The sequence below is a fragment of the Oryx dammah genome, unplaced genomic scaffold (genome assembly GCF_014754425.2).
Source record: "Oryx dammah isolate SB20612 unplaced genomic scaffold, SCBI_Odam_1.1 HiC_scaffold_21, whole genome shotgun sequence".
NCBI lineage: Eukaryota > Metazoa > Chordata > Mammalia > Artiodactyla > Bovidae > Oryx > Oryx dammah.
Window position 1 is genome coordinate 1405735 of NW_024070205.1, and position 20868 is coordinate 1426602.

Below are 20868 nucleotides of genomic sequence, written 5' to 3' on the forward strand. Positions count from 1 at the left end.
TGTGTGTGTGTGGTGGAGCAGCAAGAGCAGACAGATGGACGTGCTCCTCCCAGGGGTGGGGTTGGTGCTGGAACAGCAGGTGTGTCTCAGCTCCCATGCCCACTCCGACAGGGCCCAGGCTGTGGGGTGGCTTCCTTCCCCTGGGGCTATGCCTGCGGGGCAGCTCTGGACAGGGCAGGAGGCTGCCCTCCTCTACCCTCCCTCCCCACAGGGAGCTCTCTCAGCTCTGCTCTCAGGAGGGTGTTCCTTTGCTGGGCTGTGGTGACCAGCATCGTGGTCGGGGGCCTAAACGCACACCTTCATCCCTCCCAGTCCCGGCGGCTGGAGGCCAGCGATGAGGTGCGGGCAGGGCTGGCGTCCTCGGAGCCCGTCTCCATGCCTTGCAGGCGCTGCCTTCCCCCTCCTGTGGTCGCCCCTCTGTGTGTCTGTGTCCTGACCTCCTATAAGGACACCGGTCACGGGGATCGGGGCCCCCAGGGACTTCACTGTAACTCAATCATCTCTTCTGTGCATGCGTGTAAGTCGCTCCAGCCGTGTCCGCCAGGCTCCTCTGTCCGTGGGATCCTCCCGGCAAGAATACTGGAGTGGGTAGCCATGCCCTGCTCCTGGGGAGCGTCCCAATCCAGGGACTGAACCCAGGTCTTTTAAACCTCCCGCATCGGCAGGTGGGCTCTTCGCCGCTAGCAGCACCTGGGAAGCCCTATCATCTCTTAAAGCCCCTCATTTCCGAATGCAGTCCCCTTCGGAGGTCCTGGAGTTACGTCTGTGTTCGCGTCTGGGGACGCTAGGCAGGCCACACGGGGAGCGTGCCCCCGGCGTGAATGTGGGGGAAGCCAAGGGTCCGGGGTGCATCTTGGGCCTGTGACGGGTGCAGGGTGAGGGTGGGAGCCCTTGAGGCTCTTGTGAGGTGCAGATGCTGGGAAGGCATTGATAGGGGTCCCCTTGGCCCCAGGCCGGGAAGGGTGACCCCAGGCCTCGCTGCCCATTCTCAGGGGCTGCAGGTGGCACAGAAGGAGGCACAGATCCGGCTGCTGGAGGGGCGGCTGCGGCAGACAGACATAGCAGGCTCCTCCCAGAACCACGTGCTCCTGGACGCCCTGCGGGAGAAGGCTGAGGCCCATCCCGAGCTGCAGGCCCTCATCCACAACGTACAGCAGGGTACGGGCCCCCCGGGGCCCCCAGACACCCAGGACTCCCTCCCTCCCACCCTGGAGACCCTCGCTTCCCCAGCTCCCCAGAAGCCCCAATCTGACCCGAGGAACGGTGGGAGGGAGGCCGCCCTCCCCGCACGCCATTGGTTGGGGTCTCACCCCTGGCTCCCTCCTCCCCCACAGAGAATGGCTATGCCAGCACGGACGAGGAGGTGTCCGAGTTCTCTGAGGGGAGGTGAGTTTCCTAGTCGAGAGGGGGCACGTGCCCCGGGCTGGGCCGAGGGCTGACCCGGGAGATCCACGAGTCTAAGTCCCCGGGAGCCAGAATCCCAGTTGTCAGCACCCTGACCCTCGTTGGCTTCTCCCTTAGCTTCTCCCAGTCATTCACCATGAAAGGCTCCACCAGCCACGATGACTTCAAGTTCAAGGTGAGCCCCACTGGCAGGCGGACAGGCTGCTTCCCACAGCCTGGTCCCTGCCCTCCTGTGGCACGGCCCCCACCCCCAGCCCCCACCCAGTACTGCCTCCAGCTGGGGTACAGGGGCCAAGAAGAGTCTCAGCTGGAACGGGGGGCGGGGGGGTATCCGGGTTTGTGACCTGTGACAGCCCCTTCCTTCTGAAGCGGGTGGAGTGACATCACCACAGCCCAAGGCCCCGCCTTCAGAAATCCCCCTCTTCCTCACTAAACTGCCTCCAGCTCTGATCAGAGCCTCGCCCCGGATGTCCACTCACTGTGCACACAGGTCTGAAGTCAGGGAGCAGTTTCTAGGCTAGACTGAACCCCCAGTGGGACCCGTTAGAGAGGGAAGGCAGAGCGCTGGGACTCGGGAGCAGAGATGTGAGCGCAGCCTCTGGGTGCACTGAGGAGCTGGGGACACTGGTCCACCTGGGCAGTTCTGCTTGCAAAGTCTAGGGTGGGAAGGGCATTCCTGTTGGTTCGGCTTCTCCAGACGCCCTGGGAGACGTGCCTGGGAGAAGTCTGCCGGGCCCTTCCGTCCACTCCTCTGCCTCTGGGTGGCAGCACCGTCTGCCCTGTGGAATTCCCCCTCCTCCCCGTCCTGCACCATCATGTCCGGGCAGGTGGGTCCACCCAACCCTTCCTGTCACAGGGCGAGCCCAAGCTGTCCGCCCAGATGAAGGCTGTGTCGGCTGAGTGCCTGGGCCCCCCGCTGGATGTCTCCACCAAGAACATCACCAAGTCCCTGGCCTCCCTCGTGGAGATCAAAGAGGACGGTGTGGGCTTCTCAGTCCGAGACCCCTACTACCGGGACAAGGTCTCGAGGACCATCAGCCTGCCCACCAGAGGGAGCACTTTGTAAGGAGGGAGTGAGCGGTGGGAGGCGGGGGCGGGGGCCGGCGCTGGGAGGTGGGTTCGGGCCTCACTGGGTCCTGTGTTCCAGCCCCCGACAGTCTCGCGGTGCGGAGACGTCCCCTCTGACCCGGAGGAAGTCCTACGACCGAGGGCAGCCCATCAGGTGAGGGCGCGCTCTCACCCTGCAGCAGGGGCCAGTCCCGTCACACACACTTTCGTCAGCACCCCCCGCCCCCACCGTGGCCCCTTCCCCGCTTTGCCGGCTGCAGCTCAGGAAACAACCTCCGTGAGCGCCTGAGGTGGTGGCCAAGGCCAAGGCTAAAAACTGCTGACTGCCGTGAGCTCGGTGTGGACGGCTTCACGGGAGCCTGGACTGGTCACGGGACCAGTATGCCTCAGCCCCTCTCAGGGCCATGGGTCCTTGGGAGGCCTCAGAGGTCTTGTCCTGTGGGGAGAGCGTGAGAGAGTAAGGACAGTCCAGGAAGGGGAAGGGGCACAGGACCGTGGAGGGCCCCCAACTGCTCAGCCACTCCTGGGGCCCCCGGGGCTTCTGCAGGTCGCTGGATGCTTCTCTGGGTCGTCCTAATTCTCTGAGATGTTTGGCAGCCTCCGAGGTCACTTGTGAAGCAGTGGAGGGCAGGGTGACCTCGTGCACCTGCCTTGAGGGGAGGAAGACGTGCTCCAGTCCCTCCCTCTGGTCCAGCCCCTCCTCTGCACCCCCTACCCCGTGGCCTTTGGTGGGAGGAGTTGCGGGACATCCGTGCACCTGGGGGACCCCAGAAACCATCCTGCCCCTGTGACAGGGTCAACACACTGCAGCCGCCGCAGGGTGGGGTGGGGGGTGCAGGCTGGCCTCTCCAGAGGGAGGGAGGACGGGCCGCACCCGAGGACCACTTTCCGAAGAGAGAGGCTTTGGGTGTCGTGTCGGCACCTCACTGTGCAGCCGACTTAGTGATTCCCAAGCCATTGTTCCCGCAAAGTACAGGGCGGAGTACTTGAGGGCGTCAGGTCACAGTGTTTCCATCACCCCAGCATGTGAGTTTCTGCTGAAAGACACTTTATCTAATATATACCACTGACTCATTTTCCCTGGGTGGGGAAGAACCTCTGGAGAAGGCAATGGCGATCCACTCCAGTACTCTTGCCTGCAAAATCCCTATGGACAGAGGCACCTGGTAGGCTACAGTCCATGGGGTCGCAAAGAATGGGACACGACTGAGCAACTAAACTTTCATTAGCCCTGACCTCGGGGCCAGCAGCCCTCTATAGAGCTCATGACTGAAGGAAAGCTCATCTAACGGGCTTTCTCCATCAATCGCGCCCCAGCTTCCTTGAACTCCGCACACCAGACTGCCCTGTAGCAGCTTTGGGGCCATTTAAATCAGTGACATCACCAGCAAGAGCACAGAAACATGAAAAGCATGCCATGACATAGACTTCGGAAAGGACACTTGTGGGCAGGGTAAGGAGGGCAGGGCCGCCTCTTCTGACCTCAGCTGGGGACATGTGCGCTTGAGGCCTCATGTCTGCAAATGATGGGGGAGGCCCGCAGATCTTGTTTGAGGCTGACACACGCGCCGTGATAAGCAAGGGACTCCCAGACTCGGAACCAGGTGGCCACCAGGCGGAAGGTGGGGCAGGCGGCCCGCGGCATCCGTGCGGGTCCTGACGGCGGCACTCTGTCCTACTTGCCTGCCAGATCCACAGACGTGGGGTTCACGCCCCCCTCGTCCCCTCCCACCCGGCCCCGCAACGACCGAAACGTCTTCTCTCGTCTCACCAGTAACCAGAGCCAAGGGTCCGCGCTGGACAAGTAAGGGCGGGGGCGGGGAGAGGAGTCGGAGGGGCGGGGTGGGGCTGGGGGGGGCGGGATGAGGAGTCTGCGGGTGGGGTGGGGGCGGAGCCGGAGGCAGAGCGAGGAGTCTGGTGGCAGGGCGAGGCGAGGGGGCGGGGCGGGGCCGGGGCGGGGCGAGGAGTCCGTGGGCGGGGAGATGGGCGGGGAGATGGGTCTGTGGGCGGGGCCGGGTGGGGCGATGAGTCGCGGTGGGGCGGGGCAATGGGGCGGGGCGGGGTTCTGCACGTGGGCCCTCGCCACGGGCGCGCGGGCAGCAAGAGATCCTGCAGACACCGTGCTGGCCCCACTCCATGCTGAACGTGGGCCCCTCCCGTCCCCAAGTGTTCGGGGGCCGCGGGAGAAGGCAGGAAGGAGGCCATGAGGCTGTGGCCGTGCACCCCGGGGGCCTCCCCAGAACTGCTCGCCTGTCCCTTGTGCCTCTGATTCTTTTGGGGCTCCTCCCCCAGCTTCAGTCGTGCCCCCTCCCCAGCGCTCATGCTCGGGCCCCTTGGGGACTGTCCCCACAGAAGGAGACCCTGTTACGGTCACACGGAGGGGTCAGTGCCCACTGCTGACTGCCCCTGCTGGATGCTCACCTCCCAGTGTGATGGCCCCTAAGCTGCAGCCTGCTTGCACACACGCGACTCCACTGAGCTGCGAGCCAGCCGTGAGGACTGTCCTCCCTGTATTATAAAGAGAAGATGAGGCTCACAGAGGTCAAGCTGGGCCCAGACCTGGGGCCTCTTGACACGTGGGGATCTGCCTTGGGGAAGGGGGAGGCCTGGACCTCCCGTGCTCTCCTCTGTGCCCCCAACACTCCTGGGAACCCCCCAACTCTGCAGCCCCAGTGGGCTCCTCTTGGCTCCTCTATCCTCTTAGATGGTGCAGGGGGGCTGCTGTCCTCTGGGGGAGCCCAGGCTACCAAGTGCTAGTCCTTGCCTGCATCCACACCTCCCCACAGAAATGCCCCTTCCTGGGTCAAAATACTGCTCCTCCCTTGACCCACTTTGTCTCCCCTTGTGGAAAGAAGGCACCAGCATGCCATCCAGCGTGCCCCCCACATACCAGACAGGGTGTCTCCCTGCCATAACACCCAGGGCACCCCCCCCCAACACAAACCAGAGAGCTGCACACACCAACCAGGATGCCCCCGTGCCAACCAGGGCACCCTCACACCCAGCAGAGTGCCACCCGCACCAACCAGGGTGCCACCCACACCAGTCAGTTTGACCCCACATAACAGCCAGGGCACCCCCACACGAGTCAGAGAGCTGCACATAGCAGCCAGTGTGCCCTTGCCAGTAAGGTGCCCCCCACATTCCATCCAGGGTGACCCCACATACCATCTAGGGTGCCCCGCACCAGCCAGGGTGCCCCCATATCAGCCAGTGCGCCCCCCCACATAACAGCCAGGGCACCCCCACATGAGTCAAGGAGCTGCACATACCAGCCAGGGTGCCCCCGCACCAGCCAGGGTGCCCCGCACCGGCCAGACACCTCCACACCATCCAGGGCAGGAAGCCTCCAAGCCTTGACAGTCACAGTTCCTTTTCAGCAGCTCTGGGTGTACCTGGCATCCCAGCCCTGTCCTGTCCTTCTGGTGGCCCTGGTGTCGGGCCCACATATGTACAGAGCCAGCTCCTGGGCACTGTCCAGGCTCCCGGGGACAGCGAGTTTGGGGGTCAGCAGGTCCCTGCTGGGAGAGGGCAGCTCCTGGGCAGGGTGAGAGCAGTCACCGTGTTGCTCCAGGGGGCAAGGGGCCCCCAGCTTGTGAGGCAGCCAAGAGCCTGGGACCAGCAAGGCCTGTCTCCCCCGAGGCCCCTCCCCACCCCCACCCTATTAGCTGGGGGCACCCCCGGCCCCCAGGCCGGCCCCCTCCCCGTTGCCCTCAGCAACCCCTCTCCTCTCCTCCCGCCCCCCTCGGAGAATAACCGCCCTCTGACCGCCCCACGCTGCTGCCGCTCGCTCCCTCGTGTGTGTCCCCTCCCCCCTAATCCAGCTAATTTTCTGCCCCCAGGTCTGATGACAGCGACTCCTCTTTGTCGGAGGTCCTGAGGTACACACAGAATGGCTCACTGCTCCCTCTTACCGCTCCCCCCACACCCTGGCCTCAGCATGTGGCCCCTCCCCTCCGTGACTCCCTCAGACCCCCTCCTGCCTTCTCACCCCGGCTCCTCCCTCGTGGGTGCTTCGTGGCCTCTGACTGTGCCAGGCTGGAGCTGGGGGCTCGGGGAGGGCGTGGCTGCTGGCGCCTTGTCACTGGGTAGGAGGGGGGCACGGGAGCCTGGGGCGCCGGACCCGCCGAGAAAGGCCTGGTGGTGCTAGAGGGGTCGGACCGTATCCGCTGGGTCAGGGGCTCGCTCGTGACCTTGGCCCTGAGCCAAGAGTGCCCCTGACCACGTCTCCTGGCCCAAGAACCAGGCATACCAGGAGACTGTCCCCCAGTCAGCCCTGTGAAGCCCCCCATGGCAGAGCAGGTCCCTGGACCCGGTGGGCCTGAGGCCCCTGCTGGGAAAGGGCCCCCCCTCCCCAGGGCTGAGGCTCCTCTATACCTCCCACCTGGGGGGATGCTTCTGTAACCCGCCCCCCAGAACTCTCTCTTGGAAGGAGGGTTATGCTTTTACTGTGTGGTCTTCCCGTAAGCTGGCTGCCTGGGGCTCCTTCCCTGGCCATGCAGCTGGACCAAAACAGAAGCAGCGAGCTGGGGTGGGGTGAGGTGGGGGGCTGTTCATGTGTGTGTGACGCCTAGGATGGCCAGGCCCTGGCTGACCGCTGTCCTCAGGGTGGGCTGGCAGACTCCAGGGCTTTGTCAGCAGCTGCAGGCAGGGCAGGACGTGGGTCCCGTTGGATGCTCTCAGCCACAGCATCCCCGTCACGGTGGCGCTCTCTTTGGAGAGGACAGACGTGCTTTCAGACATGCACGTACCTGGGCCAGGGGCCTGTTCCCAGAGACCCCCGCTGAGAACAAGCTCTTCCTCCTCAGGGCCTCCGGAGGCTGGGTGTAGCCAGGTTCCCGGGCCCGCTCAGGACAGGCCTCCTCTGTTGGCTCACGGGCAGGCAGGGCCGCTCCAGCCCAGCGTAGCTACTTGCAGAGGGGCCAGGGTGTCCCTCCCATGGCGCTGAGCAGGCTATGCGAATGGCAGTCACCGACCTGATCATGCTGGTCCCACCAGGAGTGTGTGCACACCTGCACTCATGTCCATCTCTGCAAGGGCCAGACAGCCTGTGCGCCCCTCGGTCTGCACACTCCCCACCCTCCCTGGGGTCACTGAGGTGGCGGAGGAGCCCCCCCCCCAGCTCTGGGGCCTCTCCCACCCGGCTCCGGCCTGGAGGTGTCTGTGCCTTGGGTTCTGGGTCAGGCAGGGTCGCAGGGGCCTCCCCGCGGGCAGGGCCCCGCTGTTGTGACCCCTGGCCAAGCCCGGCTGGTCGGGCTCCCCGGAAGTGTTCAGCACGGTGACCGAGAAGCCGCACCACAGGTCCTTGCCTTCGTGGCTCTCGGACTCTGGGGGCAGTGCCTGAGGCCCCAGAGCCCCGCGCGTGCCCCGTACCCAGGAGCCTCGCTCGGCCTGGCCGCAGCCCCGGGCTGACGGGCGCCTCTCTCCCTCTCTCCTGGGAAGGGGCATCATCACCCCGGTCGGAGGAGCCAAGGGCGCCAGGACAGCCCCGCTGCAGTGTGTCTCCATGGCTGAGGGCCACACCAAGCCTGTGCTCTGCGTGGATGCCACCGATGAGCTGCTCTTCACGGGCTCCAAAGGTGGGTGGGACCCAGGCCGGCCCCGTGGGCTCAGGGGCTCCCAGCTGCCTGCTCCTCCGCCCGAGACCGCAGCCAAGGAGATGAGAACCTGCTCCTGTCGGGGCTCAGGGCTCCCCGCCCCAGGCCTCCCCTCCCAGCTGGCCCCGGGGGCTCCACCCATACCTGCCTCCTGAACGCCCGGAAGCGTGTCACCATTCATGTCTACACCCTCCTCCACACCTGCCCCGGCACTTGGGGCCTTGAGTTTCCCACGGTGACAGTCCCAACAACAGAAAAGGCTGCCTGCCAGCAGAAAGCAGCTGTGTTATACCCACAGACCTACATGGCAGGAGGGAGAGCTGCGAGTCTAGGTGAGGCGGGTTCGCTTGCCCCTGCTGGCTCACTGGCCAGTGGGTGGCACGTGGTGAGCTTTGCTGTAGGCCCGGCCCCTCCGCAGTGCCCGCTGGGCCCCTGTCAGGAGCAGGCATGAGCCCGTGTTGGCCCCCCAGCCCGGGAGCGCCTCCTCTGGGTGTCTCTAGACACCTCTGCCAGCCTTGGCGGCCCTGTGGGGTGTGGGTACGTGACGCGGCGGTCCCCGATTCCCCTTAGATCGCAGCTGTAAGATGTGGAACCTGGTAACAGGGCAGGAGATCGCGGCTCTGAAGGGCCACCCCAACAACGTGGTCTCCATCAAGTACTGCAGCCACTCGGGGCTCGTGTTCTCCGTGTCCGCCTCCTACATCAAGGTGTGGGACATCCGAGACTCGGCCAAGTGCGTCCGGACGCTCACGTGAGCTCCCCCCCGGCCAGGCTGTTGGGGCTGGGGTGGGAGCCAGGGCCCGGCCCGCCCAGCGGGCACACCCCCGACCCCGCCTCTCTCCCTCGCACGCAGGTCCTCGGGCCAGGTGGTCTCGGGGGACGCCTGCGCGGCCGCGTCCACCCGCACGGTGACCAGCGGGCAGGGGGAGCACCAGATCAACCAGATCGCCCTCAGCCCCGCGGGCAGCATGCTCTACGCCGCCTCGGGGAACGCCGTCCGCATCTGGGAGCTCAGCAGGTAGGGGGCCCGGGGAGGGCGGGGGGGGGGCCAGGTGACCCCCAGGTGGCGGGACCTCACTGCCCCCCCCCAGCCCCCAGGACCCTGGACAGCGTGTTCACCCGGAGCCGACCCCTGTCCTGCCCCAGGGTCCTCCCGCTTCATCCCCCCAAGCTGGGCATCTCCGCCCCCACAGGTTCCAGCCCGTCGGCAAGCTGACTGGCCATATTGGCCCTGTGATGTGCCTGACGGTCACCCAGACCGCCAGCCAGCATGACCTGGTGGTGACTGGCTCCAAGGACCACTATGTTAAGGTACCGAGACGGCCTTGACCTTGAAGCCGGGTTCGGGGGATGGGCCCTCTTCTGCTCTCCCCACCTTGGCCTTCCCCTCCGCTGCCTTGGGACTCAATGAAAAATAATGTGACTCCTGGGGCTTTATACTGAACAATCCCTCCCAGGGAGCAAGGTCTGTGCAGGAGGGAGATTGCAGCGTGATTTTGTAAATGGCGGGAAAACCCGCAGGGCTGGGAGCAGGGTGACTGTCAGCCTGAGGAACACAAGAGCGCAGTCTGCACTGACGATGTTTGCTCCTTGGTTGCGTCGCTGCAAACAGGTTCAAAGTCAGAGGCTGAGAAGCAGAAGATAAACAGGGTGGAGGGCTCATGATGAATATTTCAAGTGCAAGTAGTACTATATTTATTTATTAAAAAGTGAAAAACCTTAATAGGAGACTGCCCCCCCAGACCCATGCTGAGTCAGCCTCCCTGCCCCCAGTCCCTGTCCCCCGGGAGCTCCTCTCCACCCTGAGTGCCAGCCTGGGGGACCTTGAGCTGGCCCCCTGGAGGCGGGGGTGGGGGTGGCCCGGGACTCCCTCCAGCCCTTCCTCTGCAGATGTTCGAGCTGGGTGAGGGCGTGACGGGCACCGTCGGGCCCACCCACAACTTCGAGCCCCCACACTACGACGGCATTGAGTGTCTGGCCATCCAGGGGGGCGTCCTGTTCAGTGGCTCCCGAGACAACGGCATTAAGAAGTGGGACCTGGAGCACCAGGAGCTCGCGCAGGTGTTGAGGGCGGGAGAGGCTGGCCCCGGGGAGGGCTTGGGGCCCTTGCACCCAGAGCCAGAGCCCCCCACGCCTGCTGAGTCTGGTGCCCCCAGCACCCTCTTCAGAGCCCCCACCCTCCTCAGGCAGCCCCTCTGAGGAAGGGTCTGCGCTCAGCCCCATCTGACCAGTTATCCCCTTTTCTCCCGACCCTTCTGAGGTGGTGCGGGGCCTCTTCAGTGGGGTGGGGCCTCAGCTTCGAGCCCGGGAGAGGGGCTGAAGGACCCATGTCGGAGCCCTGCAGAGCCTGGCTCCTGGGCCCTGTGATGCTGCCTGCCCCCCGCCCCCCAGGGGACTCTAGCGTCCCCGGGACAGGGTCCCCACTCCCCACCCTTACGGCTCGCTCCTTCCCTAGCAAATCCCCACAGCACACAAGGACTGGGTGTGCGCCCTGGCCTTCGTCCCAGGCCGCCCCATGCTGCTGAGTGCCTGCCGTGCGGGCGTCGTCAAGGTCTGGAACGTGGACAACTTCACGCCCATCGGCGAGATCAAAGGCCACGACAGCCCCATCAATGCCGTCTGCACCAACAGCAGGCATATTTTCACCGCCTCCAGGTGGGTGCCGGGCAGGGGGGCGCTCCACCCTTGCTCCCAGCCTCTCCCGGGTGGGCGGGAGGGCATGGGCCCAGCCCCCAGTGCAGACCCCACAGCACTGCTCCCCACCTTCCTTCCCAGGGCACCGCCTAGGGGTGGGGCTGGGCATGCTGGGCCCCAGCCAGGACTACCCGCTTGCCTCCCGTTCCTCAGCCCCTGGAGCACCCACCCCCCGCCCAAGCACTGGTCCCATCCAGGGCTGCCCAACCCCGCCCCAGCGCTGATCCCGTCCAGGGATGCCCAGCCCTGTCCCATGGGCAGCCGCTCAGACGGCCTCTTCTTTCTCCTTCCTGTTCCGACCTCGTCTCTTCTCTCCGCCTCCCCCTTCCTGCCCGACAGTGACTGCCGGGTAAAGTTGTGGAATTACGTCCCTGGACTCACCCCCTGCCTCCCGCGCCGAGTCCTGGCCATAAAGGGCCGCGCCACCACCATGCCCTGAGCCCGCTCCCCTCTCCTCCCGCCTCCCCATCCCTCACCTCCTCTCTCGTCCTCCCCTCTCTCCTCTTTCCTCTTTCTCCACTTCGATCTGAGCTGCTTCTTAACGGTATGAGATTGGTTTTCTCTAGCCCCATACCCTGCCTGCCCGAGATTGCCACGCCCGCCCCCCTTCCTTCCTTCTGAGCATGGACGGGGCACAGACCCCCAGGAGAGAGGTGCCAGGTGGCAGAGAGCAGAGGGGTGCCTTCAGGCCCAGACAGAACAGAACCCAACAGCAACAAGAGAGCCTCCTGGTGGCCGCGGTGGCCACAGGCCCCTCTCCCCGCCCAGCACCTGCCCCCCAGCCCCCCCAGCCACCGTCGCCCTGGGTGACCCCTGGCCCTGAGTCCCGGCCACACCTGGAGAGGTGGGGACTCCAGCCCGTCCTTCTTGCGGGGGTGGCCCACGGCAAGAATTGACCGCCCTCTCTCACTCTACCCAGTGACCTGACCGTGAAGTTCTGGAGCGCCCGGCGCCTGCCCAGCGGCCCCCACTAGCAGTGAGGTCAGAGGACGCCCACTCCTCGGCCCAGCGGCCTGGACACAGGAGGGGACAGAGGGTGTGGCCGATGGGCCTGGCCCCTCCTGCCCCCTGCCCCCGCCTTCCGCATCCACCACCTCTTGGGCATAGGGCGGTTGGGGAGGAAATCAAGCTGTGAAGCCAATGGGCGATTCCCCCCTATTTCTCCCTCCTCCTGGCCCTGAATTCCGTTGGCCAGCTGGCCACCCCCTTCTTCCAGCCTTGGCCAGGGGACTCCTGTTGGAGTGGTGAGGCAGCCCCTGCCAACCAGGCCTCCCCTCTGTCCCCCGGGCCAGCCACTGCACCTGCCTCTGAGCCCAGAAAAACAGCCCTCAGGTAACCATGCAGACCAGGTGCAGGCAGCTAGCCCTGCAGCTGACCTCTGCCCTCGGCCACCAGTGGCCGCTCCCCGCGGACCCCAGCGATTCCTCGGGTCCCTTTCTGACAGCCTCAGCAGAGCTGCTGGAAAGATTCCTTTGGGGAGACGGTCAGAATGCTTCGGTTATTTATGTTGTTTTTTTATTTTTACTTTTGCTGTTGCCTCCTGGAAAACTGACTTGAAGTTCCTCCCCACATGTTCGTTCCCACAGCTGTTGGGGCCGGGATTCCAGCACCCTGCAGGGTGGCCTCTCCTCTCCTCTTGCTCTGCAGAGCAGGGCGGTGCCCCAGGGGGCTCTGCAGCCGGGGTCTGTCGCCACCTCAGCGGGGGGCTGCTCTCGGACCCCGCCCCCAGACACCAGGCGCCTCCGTGCCTTCCTCCGCGGGGCTGGGCGCCCACCCGCGCAACCTTACACCAGCCGCGCCCACAGGGGTCTCCTTGCCCGTGGGGCCTCCCGTCCATGGCCCCCACTCCCTGAGCCCCACGCGGGCCACACAGAAGCAGCTCGGAAGACCGTCCACCAGGAAGGGGCTCGGCCCCCACCCCCGCTCGTCCCCCGAAGCCTGGCAGCGCCCGGGGCCTCCCCGTCTGCTGAGCTGCTCTTTCCCGGGGGCTGGGCCCCCCGCTCCTGAGACATTCCTCTTTTCTTTTTCCTTTTCCATGCATTTTTCTAACGCTGACCTGGCCTTGTGCTTCCTGGCCTCAGTCTAGGGGGCCGGGAGCCCCAGCTCTGTCCAGAGAACACAGTGACCTTTGGGTCTTCAGGAGGCGGCCCTCGGTGCCCCTCCCCACGCGGTCAGGGCCGGCACTCGGGGAGGAGGGAAGGACAGGGCCTCGCCCTGCTGCACAGAGCTGCCCCCCAGCTGAGAAAGCCGTCCTGCTGCGAGCGGCCCCGGCTGGACTCGGGGCAGACGTCGGGTAGCGGTCGTGCAGAGGGACCTGTGCAGAGCTGGGACAGCGCCTTCAGGGCTGGAAGCCCCTCCTGCTGGGCCCCCCCAGGGGCACTGGGAGCCCCATCCGCCGCTGAGAAGTGGGCACTGAGAAGCCGCCCCTCCGTCTACCCCCGGCCCCACCCCTCCGTCTACCCGCTCAACAGAAAGCTCAACCTTGCGACCTGTATGGGAGAATACGCATGACTGTTTACAGACTGTAGAAATACAAAAGACTGGCTGCCCTCGCCTGGGGCCTGGACTGTGGCTGCAAGCCTGTCCTTGCTCGAGGGGGGCCGTTTGCCCATTAGAGGTGCTCGGTGTCCCTGCCCACCCGTGTCCCGCTGTTGCCGACGAGTCCGCTACCTCATGGCGGGCTGGCTCTGCTGTCCTGGCGGGAAGCCCTGACTCTGGAATCCTGGGAGCAGTTCCCAGCTGTGCCCCAGAGCTCTGAAGTCGGCACACCCCGTCGGGGTTGTCGGGGTGCCCTGTGGGGGCCCCACGCCCCTCCCTGCACAAGCTTTCTAGGTGTGGAAGCACAAAGCGGTTGAGATGAGAGCACAAGGCAGGGCTGGCGGCCGGCGACCTGGGCAAGCCTGTCAGGAGGTTCTGCCCCGGGGGGCGCCGAAAAGGCCCGCTCCCACGGGGCTCAGGCACAGCCTGTCCCCCTCCCAGGGCTTATCCTGCACTGCTGCCCCTCTGAGCAATCAAGGCTTGAGGCCGGCCCTGCAGGCAGGCCGCGTCGGAGGGCTGGGGCCCAGAGTGGCACCCTCTTCCCCCCATGTCCTGAATCTTTGAATGCCTGACCCCAGCCCTCCTGACGAGCTTGGATCCCCCCTGTCCCCCACCCCGGGCCAAGCCCTGGAACAGGTTTAGCAGCTGGTCAGTGAGCTCCCTGAACGGGGCCGTCTTCTGGCCTTCTCAGTCCGGTCCTGGGCCCAGACCTCTGCTCTCAGCATCCCCAGGCCAGGGTCTCTTCTGTCAGTGGGGCTGGCTCCTCTGAGGCGGCCAGAAGCCCCCAGGCACACCTGGCGTCACGTCCAGAGCTTGCCGGCGGGGGAGGGAGGCTGAGAGCCGAGGCTGGCTCGCCCGGAGCCCGAGGCGGTCAGGGAGCCACCATTTGGGAAGGGCCGCCTGTGGGTGGGTGGGCGGGGGTGGGGGGGGGGGGGGGGCTGGCCCTGCTGCCTGCCTGGGAATTGAAAGCACAAAGCCCTGGAGGGTCCTCCTTGAGCCGCCCAGCGGAGGAGGCGCCCCAGGCGGCTGCTGTGAAGTCAGGGATTCCTGGCCTCTCCTGCCCTTTGCAGGGCGGGGGGTGGTACCCAGGCTGCTGGCCTCCTCTGAAGTGGTCTGGGCCGAGTGCGGGCACACCCCCTGGTCTTTGAGCCTCGCCTCACCCGCAGTGCCGGAGCCTAGAGCTCCTTCCCACCAAAGTGGCCCAAAGCCAGCTCCTCGGTCCCTTTGCATCCCTCCTGCACCACCCCCCGCCCCCGCCAGCAAAGGAAACAATGCCGAGCTCAGCTGGGCATGACCTCCAGGCCGGGCTCAGGAGCCAGGGCTTGGCCGGTTCCCCGGGAGCCCCCTCTCCTGCTCTCAGGCCCTCCCCTGCCTTCTGATGCACAGGCACAGAGCCCATGGGAAAGTTCTCGCTTCTGAAGCATCTTTGCTCTCCTCCTACACCACCCCCGGGGCTCAGAGGGCGCTCCGGCCCCCACAGCTCCCTGGTCCAGCCCTCTGAACACCTGTCCCGAGGGCCCTGCAGGGAGCCGAGGGTCAGAGAAGACCCCTGCCCCGCCCACCAGCTCTTTTCTAGCCATCGCCTGCCAGGGCACAGGGCTGTGTTTGGCTCAGCTCCTCCGCTGGGTGGTCGCACAGGTGTATGTATGTTTTGTACGCTGGCCAATGACTGTACATAATGTATGAAAGTTATTTAAGCTCATGCTGTACATTTGTGTTCCCAGACAGGATGTGAGTGTTCGAAGAAGCTGTCGTGAATAAAACTCGAATGGCCGTTGTCCGTGATGTGACACTGAGGGCTGCGGACATTGAGCGGGTGGTCATTCCCTGGCTCAGGGGGCAGGGGCCTGGCCTCTGGGCTTGGCCCAACATGAGGGTCACCGCACATGTGGTGGGCTGGGGGCTTACCGAGGGAGCTGTACCCCCTCCCCAAGCCTCCCTGGACCCCCTCCTGGGACGGGCGTGGAGCTGGAGCTGGGCCGTGCGCTTCTGAACGGCGCCTGCTCCGTTCCTGACACTGTTCCCAGCATCGTCCGTCAGACAGTCACGACCTGTGTGACGGGCGCTGTTGGCCCTTTCTGCAGTGAGAAGAGTCTCAGAGAGGAGGTGGCTTGCTGGCTTCCTGCTCTGAGGAGCCCGCAGGGCTGGCCCTCATCCTGTCCCTGGGGTGGAAGGTGACCCCACACTCGGCCGGAAGGAGGATGTGACAAACGGTCGGGTTTGAGAACGGCTCCCTCGGGCTTGATGTTGGCCTCCAGGTCAGGGCTTCTAAGTCTCGTCTTCCCTTTTCTTCCCTCGACTGCCTTAAAGCGCCTCTGTGCTCCGCCTCTGTGTGGGCGCACGTACGCTCAGCCGTGTCTGACTCTGCCCCCCCATGGACTGCAGCCCGCCAGGCTCCTCTGTCCCTGGGATTCTCCAGGCAGGAACACTGGAGTGGGTGCCATTTCCTCCTCCAGGGCATCTTCTGACCCGGGGATCAAATCCTAGTCTCTTGCATCTCCTGCGTTGGCAAGCAGATGCTTAACCACCGAGCCACCGGGCTCTGCCTCTGAGTCCCATTCAGTTAGTTCAGTCACTCGGTCGTGTCTGACTCTTGGCGACCCCATGGACTGCAGCACGCCAGGCCTCCCTGTCCATCACCAACTCCAGGAGTTCACTCACTCATGTCCATCCAGTCGGTGATGCCATCCAACCATCTCATCCTCTGTCATCCTCTTCTCCCACCTTCAATCTTTCCCAGCCTCATGGTCTTTTCAAATGAGTCAGTTCTTCGCATCAGGTGGCCAAAATATTGGAGTTTCAGCTTCAGCATCAGTCCTTCCAATGAATATTCAGGATTGATTTCCTTTAGGATGGACTGGTTGGATCTCCTTGCAGTCCAAGGGACTCTCAAGAGTCTTCTCCAACACCACAGTTCAAAAGCATCAATTCTTCGGTGCTCAGCTATCTTTAGAGTTCAACTCTCACATCCATACATGTCTACTGGAAAAACCATAGCTTTGACCAGACAATCTTTGTTGGAAAAGTAATATCTCTGCTTTTTAATATGCTGTCTACGTTGGTCATAGCTTTTCTTCCAAGGAGCAAGCATCTTTTAAAAGTAGGAAGTCAAGAGTTGCCAAGCCCCATTATTTTGAACTAAAAGCCCTATTTTTAACGTAAAAACATCTATGAGATGCCGAACAACCTGTAACATGCTCATCACCCTGGAAGGCATAGTTGTTCCTTTAAAACTGAGGTGCCCCCGAGCCTAGCACTCGCCAGGTCCGGTCTGTCGCCAGGTTCCCCAGCCCCCAGCGATGCTCCTCTAGCCCCGGACTCTGTCCTTCAGAGTCCACACCCACCCTCCTTCCCACCGCTGCCCTGACTCTGTCCTTCAGAGTGCACGCCCACCCCCTCCCCACTGCTGCCCTGCCCCTCCTCTGGGTACGGTTCTCTACTTTGTCAGGCTCAGCTCTAATGAAAACATTTCAATAATAGTTTTATTGAGATGTAATTCCTGGACCACAAAGTTTACTCTCTTTGGGGGGAAGGGTACTGACTTCAGTTGGTTTCTGTCTGACCAAACATTTAGAGTGAGCATGGGAACAAATGAAGAAAGAAAGAATAGCAATCTTGGTGAGCGGCGTGATGAGATGGAACAAACCATCTAAACCTACCTTTCCCTTTTGAAAACCACACATCACCACACCAACCCCTACCACCCCAGGCGCACGGGCAGGGAGGCTAGGGCCCGTCTGCAGCTTCCGCACTCCCGGGCTATCTCAAAGCTTTCCTTTCTGATGTTTGTATTAAGACAAGGGTGTCTCTCTGCTTTGTTTTGCAAATACAAATCCAAGCTGCGCTGTCAGCTTGCACAGGCCCTGCTGCTGAGCCAGACCCACAGCTGGTGATGGGCTGGTGGTGGGGCCGTGTGCCTGCAGGAGGCAAAGATGCTGTGATCAGAAAGAGGTCATCCCTGGGAGGCTTCTGGTCCTCAGGTGGAAGTGGCCTGGAAAGTGGCAGGGGCGGGGGGGCGGAATCCTGAGCCACTGATAGAGACGCATGCCCCTAGCCCTGAGGTGGGGGGCAGGTAGGAAGCCTCCCCACCCTGGGGGGTAGCGCTGGCTCCTGGCTGGTTGATGGAGCCCCACCCAGACCACCTCCCACCAGGTCTCGCCCCACCCTGGCTCCCCACAGACCGTCTTTCAGAGGATCTGTCCTTGGGGACAGAGCCACTGGCACGCGGGAGGCAGTGACTAGGCGTCGCCAGCTTCGGGCCAGCCAAGCGGGGTGTGGGCGAAACCAGAAGAGGCGGCCCCGGCGCTGCTGAACTTGTCAGAGGCCCAGAGCTGACTGCAGCTAGACGCTGGCCACAAAAGATGGTTTTTCCAAACTCAAGTCTTCGAGATGTCAAGGCACTTAGGCGTGGGAGGCAGGAACAGCCAATTAAGTGATGGCCCTTTTTATTCATGTGGAATTCTTCTCTCCAGATTGTAAGAGAACAACTGCTTGTTATAGAAAACTTGGGAAATAAGCGAGTCTCAAGAAGAGAAATTCTGTGTGGGATGTAAGTTACCAGGTGGCTTTCCCAGACAAGCGTAAACTCTCAAAATCTGATACAAGCCCAGGTAAAAAGAACCCGTCTGTCAATGCAGGAGACGCGAGTTCAATCCCTGGGTTGGGAAGATCCCCTGGAGAAGGAAATGGCAACCCACTCCATAGTATTCTTACCTGGAGAATCCCATGGGCAGAGTCTGCAGCCTACGGCTCACAGGGTCACAAAGAGTCAGACGTGACTTGGCGACTAAGCACGAACACATTCATTGCCAGGGCTAAGTGGCATCTTAAAAAATCACTCTTTCTAACCCTCTCAACTTACTAGTGAAGGGAAGTGAGGCCCAGAAGCCAACAGACTTGGTCCAGACTGTCCTGGGACAAGAGGGCCTTAGAGTCTGTTTCCTGCCCCGCTGGTCTCTGCCCACGGGGCCCCTTCACTTGGCGTGCCCAAGGCTAGGGGGGCTGGTGGTCCCTGAAGCAGGTCCTATACCAGTGCATGTGACCTGCTGATGGGTTTGAATAAGATCCGCCCTCCGTCTCTGCTTCTCTCAAAGCAGTGACCTCAGAGGCGCTTTGGGACGGCGCACGCTCCCCGAGTCTTGTGGGTTCCCCTCACACCTCCACCAGCAAGGGGTGCAGCTGGTAAGGCCCCAGTGCCAGCTGGTGGCAAAGGGCATGGGTGGAAGAGGCTTCTGGCCGGTGCCACAGTTAGTGTGGGCTTTAGCTCTGCCCCTGAGGGTATCATGTCAGAGACTCCAGCCGCTGCCCAGACTCAGACAAGGTGGGGGAGCATCGTCACCACTGAGAGGGAAGTGTGGGTGCTCTGCGTGGCCCCGGGGGCTCAGGTACAGGTCACAGAGGCCATGGTGTGCCTAGAGCTCTGTCCAGGGTCAGCTGATTGAGCTTGGGGGTAACAGGCGCACCTCCGGCTCCTTGGCAGGAGCGGGAGGAGATGGTGGGAACAGCCAGGGACCCCGTGTGGACACAGAGCCGCTCCAGGGATGATGGGATGGTCCCAGGCAGGGCCGGTTCCAGCAGGAGCAGCGGGATACGGCGGGCGCTCACCCGGCTGACCTCTCGGGTGGCAGGAGAACAGGCTTTCAGGATCCAGGCCTGAGTGCTGTCACCAGGCCCGTCTGGCTGGGTCAAGGACAGCGGGGTGGGATTCTGTGGAGTCGCCCTGGGTCCAGAGCACAGTGTCCAGCTCTCTGACCTCCCAGGATGTTTCAGGAGCTGACTCACACCCTCCCATAAGCTGTCCTCTCGCTTGAATCGACCAGGAAGGCCGCCGTCACCTACAGCCGGGAGCCCTGCCCACCCTCCCCCCTCCGAATCCCATCGTCACTTTCCTCCAGCTTTCCCATCAGCGGTTCTAGCTGATGCTCCAACAGCCCCCTCGCCCTGGCAGCCAGGCCCTGGGCAGTGCGGGCAGGGCAGGGAGAGCCGCCCAGACCCGCAGGAGGGGGAGTGGGTGGGAGTGGGCTCCAGGGAAGACAAAGTAACGCCTCAGCTGGAAGTCTCAGCTTTCTCCTTTTATTACGGAAGCTCTGCAGGGACGCCCCATGTCTACAGCAGGGCTCAGAAGCCAGGCCACGGTCTCCGCCGCCACAGGCTCGTCTGACGAGCCGAGGGCTCAGAAGCAGGCCTTCCGAAGCCTCCTGGAGCAGAAGCAGGAGGTGGAGCTGGCGGCCCACGCCTTCTCCTTGGCCTCCAGGATGTAGGAGGTCTGCATGGCGAGGCAGCTGACTGCGGGGTCCGGGTCTGCCCACATGTGCCTCAGGGCTGTGATGGACACACAGGCTGAGCCAGAGGGCCTGGGGGTGCAGGGCTCATGGGGCAGGTGGGTGCTGTGCAGGAAGGGGAGGGCAGTGGGCCAGGGGCCAGCAGCTTGTGAACGGGGAGCCAGAGTATTTCCGGGCCTGGGACCGCGCACTGCGGGGCTCTGAGAGGTGAGGCTGGGGCTCATCCAGTCCAGGAACAACCCCAGGGTTCCTGCCCACTTCCCCCAGCCTGGCTCCGCCCTCCTCTCCCCATGGAAGCCCCCCAGGCAGGGGTTCGAGCTTGGGAGAGGGAAGGGGAGGTGGAGGGTGGAGGATACGGGGCAGCCGCCCAGGCAGAAAGAAGGTGCCAGGAGCCCCCATGTGCCCCCAAATGACAAGCCTCCCCGTCACCACCCCCCAATGGTGACTGCTGTGAGCCCACTTGCCCTCATTTCTGAGCCCCCGCAACCACATCTGAGGGACAAGCAGCAGGCGCGGGCTTGCACTGACCTGCGTGGATCTCGTCCATCTCCCTGGCCTCCTCAGCGCCCAGGGTCTGGATGATCTGGCCTGCGGGGGGCACGGAGCGCCTCACAGGCCCACGGAGCACCTCACTGGCCCACAGAGGACCAGGGGACCCCGCTGCACCTGCTCTGTGCCTCTTCCCCAAACACTCCCCATGCCCGCTCTCAGTCTGTCTGTCCCTCCCACACCCGGCCTGGGGTTCTGACTTTCTCCTTGAAACCAGGATGACTTCCCAGCTTCTCTGAAGGGTCTTGAACAAATGGGGCAACGTCTGTGCTGGGCAGTGCTTTCCTTGGGGACGTTGATGGAGCCAGCCACTCCAGTCTCTGAGCTGCCCTCCCAGGATGCGGTTTGTTTCGCGGGGGAAGGCCGCCCAGCTCAGGCAGGGCCTCCCAGCGGGGTGGGGCGGGGGGCAGGTGCGGACAGCGCTCCGCCCTGCTCGATCACTACCCCAGGCTGTCTGCCCGCTGTCCCGGCTCCCTGGGCTGTGTGAAGGGCCCCAGCATGGGGACACGGTGCCCCGGGCAGAGGGGAGGCCCGCCGTACCTGTGAACCACACGGCGGCCTGGCGGATGGGGACCTGTGGGCTCCTGAAGAGCAGTAAGCTCTGCTTCAGGAACCAGAGGGCTCGGCCCGCCTCCTGCTGCAGCTGCGGGAAAGGCGCCGCTGCTCCTGCCGCCCAAACCCGGCCCGCCCCGGCCCGCCGCGGCCCGCCCCGCCCCACGCCCACGCCACACCCCACG

General features: G+C 63.9%; 1 protein-coding gene across 2 annotated transcripts in view; it reads left to right on the forward strand.

Annotated features, from left to right (window-relative positions):
• Positions 1-15081, forward strand: part of KIF21B (kinesin family member 21B) — a 42573-nt gene extending 27492 nt beyond the window's left edge. Inside the window, exons 22-35 of one of the 2 annotated variants that reach the window (XM_040263225.1) lie at positions 993-1158; positions 1335-1386; positions 1522-1579; positions 2261-2466; positions 2552-2626; positions 4163-4276; positions 6315-6353; positions 7915-8051; positions 8640-8820; positions 8923-9087; positions 9263-9380; positions 9960-10130; positions 10525-10724; positions 11683-15081. In XM_040263225.1, coding sequence (XP_040119159.1) covers positions 993-1158; positions 1335-1386; positions 1522-1579; positions 2261-2466; positions 2552-2626; positions 4163-4276; positions 6315-6353; positions 7915-8051; positions 8640-8820; positions 8923-9087; positions 9263-9380; positions 9960-10130; positions 10525-10724; positions 11683-11737 — 1737 coding nt within the window. In that variant the 3' untranslated portion in view covers positions 11738-15081. The remainder of the gene's footprint in view (positions 1-992; positions 1159-1334; positions 1387-1521; positions 1580-2260; positions 2467-2551; positions 2627-4162; positions 4277-6314; positions 6354-7914; positions 8052-8639; positions 8821-8922; positions 9088-9262; positions 9381-9959; positions 10131-10524; positions 10725-11682) is intronic. The other variant, XM_040263226.1, reaches the window with a different exon arrangement.
• The last annotated feature ends 5787 nt before the right edge of the window (positions 15082-20868 follow it).